The sequence below is a fragment of the Limulus polyphemus genome, unplaced genomic scaffold (genome assembly GCF_000517525.1).
Source record: "Limulus polyphemus unplaced genomic scaffold, Limulus_polyphemus-2.1.2 Scaffold175, whole genome shotgun sequence".
NCBI classification, from domain to species: Eukaryota; Metazoa; Arthropoda; class Merostomata; order Xiphosura; family Limulidae; genus Limulus; species Limulus polyphemus.
In genome coordinates this window covers 861,460-868,522 of record NW_013665785.1, presented here as the reverse complement: position 1 = coordinate 868,522, position 7,063 = coordinate 861,460, and the positions used below count along the sequence as shown (strand labels likewise).

The following is a 7,063-nucleotide window of genomic DNA, read 5'->3' as shown; positions in this document are numbered from 1 at the left end:
TGAGGTTTCGGGCAGTAACCATGTGCAAGAAAGTTTGTTTTTTAATCTAATTAAATCTGTTGCATGATAATTATCAAATCTGTATTTAAGCTGAGATCATAAAGATTATTCATAGAAAAAATGTATCATATGTTGCTGTTTTATGTGAAAGACAATTTTTCCTGAGATTTAATACAAAATAAAACTCGTATTTGATTTTATGTTCCCTGAGACCAATTAACTTTGCATAATATTTTTGATGGAATATTGGAAAATGGGCAACCTTTTTTCATATGAAATTAAAGTTTTATTTCTGCTAGCCTAATTAATATTAACTTCTGATCAGAGCAAACTACCTTTTTAGAGCAAATCCAAACTGGTAATGAGTACAGTTAATGAAATATTCATTTCTTACATTTTTTACTTATAAAGATTAGAATGCATTATTTCATCAGTTGGGTACCCCATAGTATCTCATGAGATTTGGCCAGCTTTGATTAGTCATAAATCCATATAAACCTAACAGTGCAAAACAGTCTCTATAATAAAAGTATAATAAAAAAATAATTAAACCATTGTAAACAATATTGTTAATGAAAGTAACATTAAAGAAATAATATTTACAGAAAACAATCAATATCAGTGTTTGATTTCTGATTATGGAGTATTTAACTTTTAAAACAAAACATCTCTTTAATTTGTATCTGAGATTTTAATTGTATTAAAGGTTTCATTAATAACATGCTTAAAGATTTCTCATGTCATCATGATGTACTGTTTTAGGTTTTTTAAAGCTTGTAAGAAAGTATTAGTTACAGAATTGATAGCCCAAAAATACAAAAAACAAATAAAAAATTAGTTTTTATGTTTTATACATCTATCACCCATATTATGAACTTACATCAGTATCAATAATATAAAGTTTTTTTATTCTGTTGTCTGTATTTAAGTGAGAGAAACGGACAACTAATGAACATGTATTATTTTATGTTGACAAAATTTATATTTCTGCAATATTGTATTGTGTATGTATATGTGTTTACGAATTTTTTATCTACATCTTTCAGAATAATTCATCAAGTTTTTGCCAGTCTCTTTGGAGATGCAGGTAACGGAAAAATATTTTTCACTGTATAACTCATATTAATATAATTATTAGATTTTACATTAGGAAATAATGAATTTTCTTGAAACACATGAATAACAGTCTGGAAAACAAAAGGGATATTTCAGTATGAGAATTGTTTATTATTTATCCATTTACTCATGGTTTGTCTTTAAATATATTAGTCCTGTTAACAGCAAACCTGGAATGTTTCTTATAATAATTGTTATATTGTTTGCATTTTTCTACTTGTGAAAATTAATATAATTTGTGATAGGCTGCCTTAGTCATCATGATGTGATGGTAACAATTTTAAGACATTTATGAAATGAATACAATATTAAATGCATGATACAGTTTCATTTCTTGTATACAATACTTAAATTGTTGGATATTTCCTGATTTTAAACTTAAAAGTATATTGTATTTTCTCAACAATGTTGAATCTGAAGACAACTTTTTGATATATATATTTACATTTTATTAAGGCTTATTAAGTTTTACCATGTTAAGTAATCACATTTTTTTATAACAAGAAGAAAAATAGGTTCTTGATGAGATAATGTATTGATAAGTTTATGTTGATCAACCAACGTTGTTCAGTCATATAATAGGTAGATAATAGTTACTTCTTATAATTTCTCTTGCAGTAAACATTTTCTGGAGATTTTTGGTATTATTTTTTTTTCTTCTTCTTCTTCGAGAGTTGCATTGAATCTTGTGTTAAAAGTTTCTCATTGAACAGACAGACTAGTCGGGGTCATGTTATGTGTATATTAAAATTCACTTTAGTTCAACTGTCAATAGAATGTAACATGATATCCATTGGTACCAAAGTGAAATTTTAAAGTTGAATGAATATTATCAGATACAGCAGAATTTTGATAATAGCACATGACAATTGTAATAGCTTGTCTTTTATGTCACTGATGACTGAACCTACTGTGATATTGTTGTATGCCCGACTTCATTTTTTGTTTTTGCAGATTTTTTGGGCAATGGGGCCATACCAATGTAAGTTTGAATTAAGATTACTCTGTTGTTATGTCATATTAGAAAGAAATTTATTTAACCTGACATCCTTTTTTTTTCATATGTTTAATTAATGTCTAAGTTAACTGGATGTCAGTTGTGTTATAAACATTAAAACACAGAATTGGTTAGGTTGTTGTTGATAGTGTTAATAAAGATATGTTGTGCAAGTAGAATAATAATTGGAACCTAGTCTTTTTAAAGCAAATTTGTCATGTCTCGTAGGTTTTTCAACTTGCACGGAAATCCAGGAGATTATGCCTGGGGAAGGGAAAGTCTTGATTCCATTATTACAGAGGTAAGTTTAAGTCAGTAAATAACTAATATACACACATGCATAGTCGTCTTTTAATTGTGGCTGACCACAGGCCCCTTTCCCCCTACTCTAGCCTGTCACATTCCTGAATGTTCACTCAAGGTAATCGCTAATTCTTGCAACTAATCCACCTGCAGACTTTTTAGTTATAGCATTGATTTTGCAGACCTAAAAAAAAAAGGGATTGTTATGCCATTCAATTTTTTTTTTCTTTCCCATGGTTTATGAACATGGGAGTTGTCTTATATTCAAAATCACCCTATAATTGGACCAATATGGTAATATGTAGTGTGAAACTGATCTGGTTTACATTGTACTATATTTTTGTAACACTGTAGTTTATCTGTATGGAAGAACTTGTTAAAATTAACTGATTTATGGATAACTATTATTGCACCAAGTAAAGCTTAAAAAAAACTTTTATGAACAGTCGCAGATCCTTAATTTTTATCTGTTTAATTAAATGTTTTAGAAAACACAAGTATGTTATGTATAATATGAAGCATAATTTCTTAAGTGGTATATTTTTATGCAGTAGATTGTAACTAGAGTAGATGGAGTCATGAAGAATACCTAACAAAAACTGTTGTTGTTATTATTATACTTCAGTACTTGAATCTTTTTATAACACCATTAATTGTTTAACATCCTGACAGTGTTGAAAAACAGTAGGACATCCTGTTTTGAAATTGGTTATAAGCTATCTGGACTTTGAAAAACATCAATGTTACTAAAAGTCAGATATTTTTTTAATGAAGTGGAAAAACAAATGGTAACTTCCAGTCTACAGTTCAGATATTTTTGTGAAGATAAACCATGGTTATTTAGTAAATTTAGTATTGGTGTATAAGCCTTTGGTTTTTGGCTAGGCACTTTTATGTATTTAAATTGTTACTTTTTTCACAGCTCCTTAATCGGATAGATGGCACTGGCCCACCTCCTTTACCAAAAGAAAAAATAGCAGAGATTCCTACGGTTCAAATAGTAGAGGAACAAGTGGGTTAGTTTAAGTTGTCATAAATTAATTCCTTTTAATAGAATGTTGTGCATGGCTTGGTCACATTTCTCTCTCTCATAAACAGAGTTTCACTTGGAAATAATTAGTTTGAAAAGAACAATGCACATTGTAAAACTAATTTGTTATGAAACTTGCCATTTATTAGCAATATGGGCAACAATTTTAATCTTGATAATTAAATCCCAGATCTTATTTTCTGAAAAGCTAACTACATTTTGAATTCATGTCTTCAAGAAAACACATTTTATTATGAAGTTTTTATTGTGGTAAATTATTGCAAAATTAATATACTTTCAGAAAAAAGCCTTCAGTGTACAGTGTGTATGGAAGATTTTAAATTAGGGGAACCAGTAAAAAAGTTATCCTGTCAACACCATTACCATAATGAGTGTATTATCCCTTGGCTTGAATTGGTGAGACTTTTTCTACTTAGATGGAAAGATTACACTGAAATATCAAGTTATTAGTTTTCTATTTTTTAATTTGAAAGTTTCAAAGATTAGTAAACGAAGTACAACATATAATTTTGTAAAAAAAGTTTTAAATTAAAATCTTTTTAGTATTTATATTCATAACACTGGTGGTAATTTGTGATTTTATTTTGAAAATAGTAATCGTAATAAAATTAATAGATAGTGTTATATTATGATATTCAAAAGAACTGAGGGTACTTATTTGATTCTACAATTAGTTTTACCAGACAGTATCAGATATCTAAGTTCATCATGAAATAACATGACAAATCACTTTAAAATGGCCATGTAGTAGGCAAATGAAGAAAGAATATTAAACTTGTTATTAGTAATGATGATACATTATCTTAAATCATGCTGTAGAAAAATTTACACTAATAGTTTTAGTATGGTAGAATTTACTGTTTAAACAGTTTTTTAATTGATTATAAAATTGTTTTTCTTACCAGTTAAAACCCAAATATTTTGCAATATGACCATTTTTTTAGATTTAGACTCATAAAAAGTATAATTTGTCACAACTGAAGTACAAACCTTTTATGGGCATCATGTTAATTTGGCTAAGTGACAGAACTGTCATTAAAACCATAAATATTTTTTATTTCGAAGATGTTATACTTACAGTTACATTGGGTGAGAAGAGGAAACTGGAGGATTTATCATTTTAATAGCCATCAATATGTTCTGAATGTAGGTTGTAAGAAGTCGTGGTGTGGAAATTAAGATACTATATGTTACCAACCAGCATTTGCTGTTGTAAACAAAGTTAATTAGTTTTAATATTCATTTCAGTAAATATGTAATTACTTGTTAGCTACTTGTGAGCTTATACTAGTGAAACTGGATAACATAATTTGCCCAATTTGTAGTGGGACTCTTATTCTAATTTTTTTCATACAATTTCAGCATGGAACATGTCCAGTTTGTCGAAAGATTTTACTAGATGAACAAAATTCATCTAGTGACAATGAAGTCCCTTTTGTAAGAGAAAGGAGTCCTTCATTTGAAAGCAGTGGACTTGGACCCACTAGAAGAAGCCGATATAGACGTATTACTCCAAGAAATCCAAGTTCAAACAACCATAGTGGATCAATATACGACTTCACAGATGGCTTTGATTAACATCCCAGTATAGCTTCTTTATATTCTTAAAGCTTGGCTTTTCATTGTTGTTTAATCAGTCAGAATAAAAACATTTCATATTCTGAGGTTTAGAAAAGTTTCAGAATAACAAAAACTAGCACCAGAAATATATCTATCCATTGTTTAAATGCTTTTAGTTAATTTTGTTTTAAGAGAACAGGTGTTAATGTAGATTTATGGCCTCCTTATAAGGGTGATACATTAGTAGTTTAATATTCAAAACCACATGTAGTCTTTTGTATAACCACTGACATTAGATGCCTTATGGTCTGGTGACATGAATATTCATTAGTATTTAAAACATTTTCCAAAGTGTATAAAGTTAACAACGTGTGATCTGTTATCTTGTAAATTAAACTTGAGTTTTAAGATTATGCATGATAAAAGTAGGTTTCTGAAGTTTGTGATAATTACATATTAATGTTAATGAAATACAACTTGTTTCTATTCACTTGCGTAAAGAGGGTTTCTCACAACGTATAGCATGATAGCTTTCTTATTAAATGTGATGAAGAGAACAGGATTGTAATTCACATGTAAAGATGTTTTAGAAGAACAATGTTGCATTTGGTTTAACTAGAGACATATAGAAATGTTTTTTGCTGAATAAATGCCAATCAGATAAATTAGTAATGGCTACAAACATTATGTATACTTAAATAACTTTGAACTCTCAATTGCATATTTTCAGGGATAATAAAGATAAGTTAAATAATGAAAAAATGTTTATGGAGTGTAAATATGACAAGAGTGACTTGTAAAATTTCAAATACTGAATCAATTTATATGTTTGTTTTTAATTAGATGTAGCAAATATATTTATTCTGAGTGTATTTTTACTGACACTTTTCTTTTTAATGCTTTAATAGATCTTCCAGGCATGTATATTCCTTCTAATTATCATAACACAAAAGATAACTTATTCTCTACAGTAATCTTGTTTAAATCTTAAAAGCAAAAATTACTGTAGACATGGTGTAGTTACATTTTATAAATGAGCATGATGATGATGATAAAGAACATATTAAAAGGTACACCCGAACCAAGTATTTATCTGTGTAGTGTTACAAACAGCATTATCACAGTGGAAAAAACTTTATTAAAATAAAAGAATGAAATGCTAAAGAGTTTAATTTTTTGTAGCATAAACAAAGTTAAATCCTACTGACTAGACCGTGAAAATTAATTCGTAAGATATAAATATCAGATTACGGAATTTAAAATGCATCAGTCATGATTCTTATAACAAATACTCTTAGTTGTACAATATTGAAAGAAACTATTTCATGAGATTTTAAGTTACAACTTAAAGAAAGAGGCTGTAATATAACTATGGGTTGACTATACAAAATCCTGTATATTTTAATTCAATTTTAGGAGTGCTTAAAAAAGGGCCAAGTTTTTTTTTCCAGTACAAACTTTTAGCTCATAGCTCCATCTCTTGATCAATTTCAGATCTAAGTATGGTTTCGTACTGAGGAGGTCAAACCTTTTCAATAGATGTATTTGATCATGCCCAGGGTCTCATAGATTAATTAAGTCTAATCCCGCCTGAAATAATTTTAACTTGAGGGTAGGCTGGTAGAGATCCTGATGAGTAATAAAATTGAATCTGGTGTTGCTGGCATACAAAAATATAGCTAATAAAATGGAAAAAAGTCTCAGATTAATTTATTATAATCCTGCTTAAAAGAATTTCAAGTGCTAAGCTATTGAGGATTCCCTCCTGTTTTTAATCAAACCTGATGGAATATAAGTTTCTCTTACTTAAAACCATTTGAATGTATGTTGTTAATCAAATGTACAGTAATAACATTTTCTAAAGTTGTGAATTAACTTTAATGTGTTTATTTAAATTTTGAAAGGCTATTTTATGAAATTAGGTATTCATAGTAACAAAAATAGTACTAACCATTAACATCTGATTACACAGGCCTGCGATGGTTTTATTGTCTCGAAATTTTTCTCTATTGCATACAGATTTTTCACAACACATC

At 28.4% G+C, this 7,063-nt stretch overlaps 1 protein-coding gene across 1 annotated transcript; it reads left to right on the top strand.

The window, feature by feature from the left end:
• Positions 1 to 1,047: 1,047 nt before the first annotated feature.
• Positions 1,048 to 6,191, top strand: LOC106478045 (E3 ubiquitin-protein ligase RNF115-like). The gene is made up of 6 exons (XM_013938556.2): positions 1,048 to 1,087; positions 2,071 to 2,098; positions 2,342 to 2,414; positions 3,339 to 3,432; positions 3,748 to 3,863; positions 4,830 to 6,191. Coding segments are annotated over exons 2-6 (501 nt in total). The 5' UTR covers positions 1,048 to 1,087; positions 2,071 to 2,096; the 3' UTR covers positions 5,046 to 6,191.
• The last annotated feature ends 872 nt before the right edge of the window (positions 6,192 to 7,063 follow it).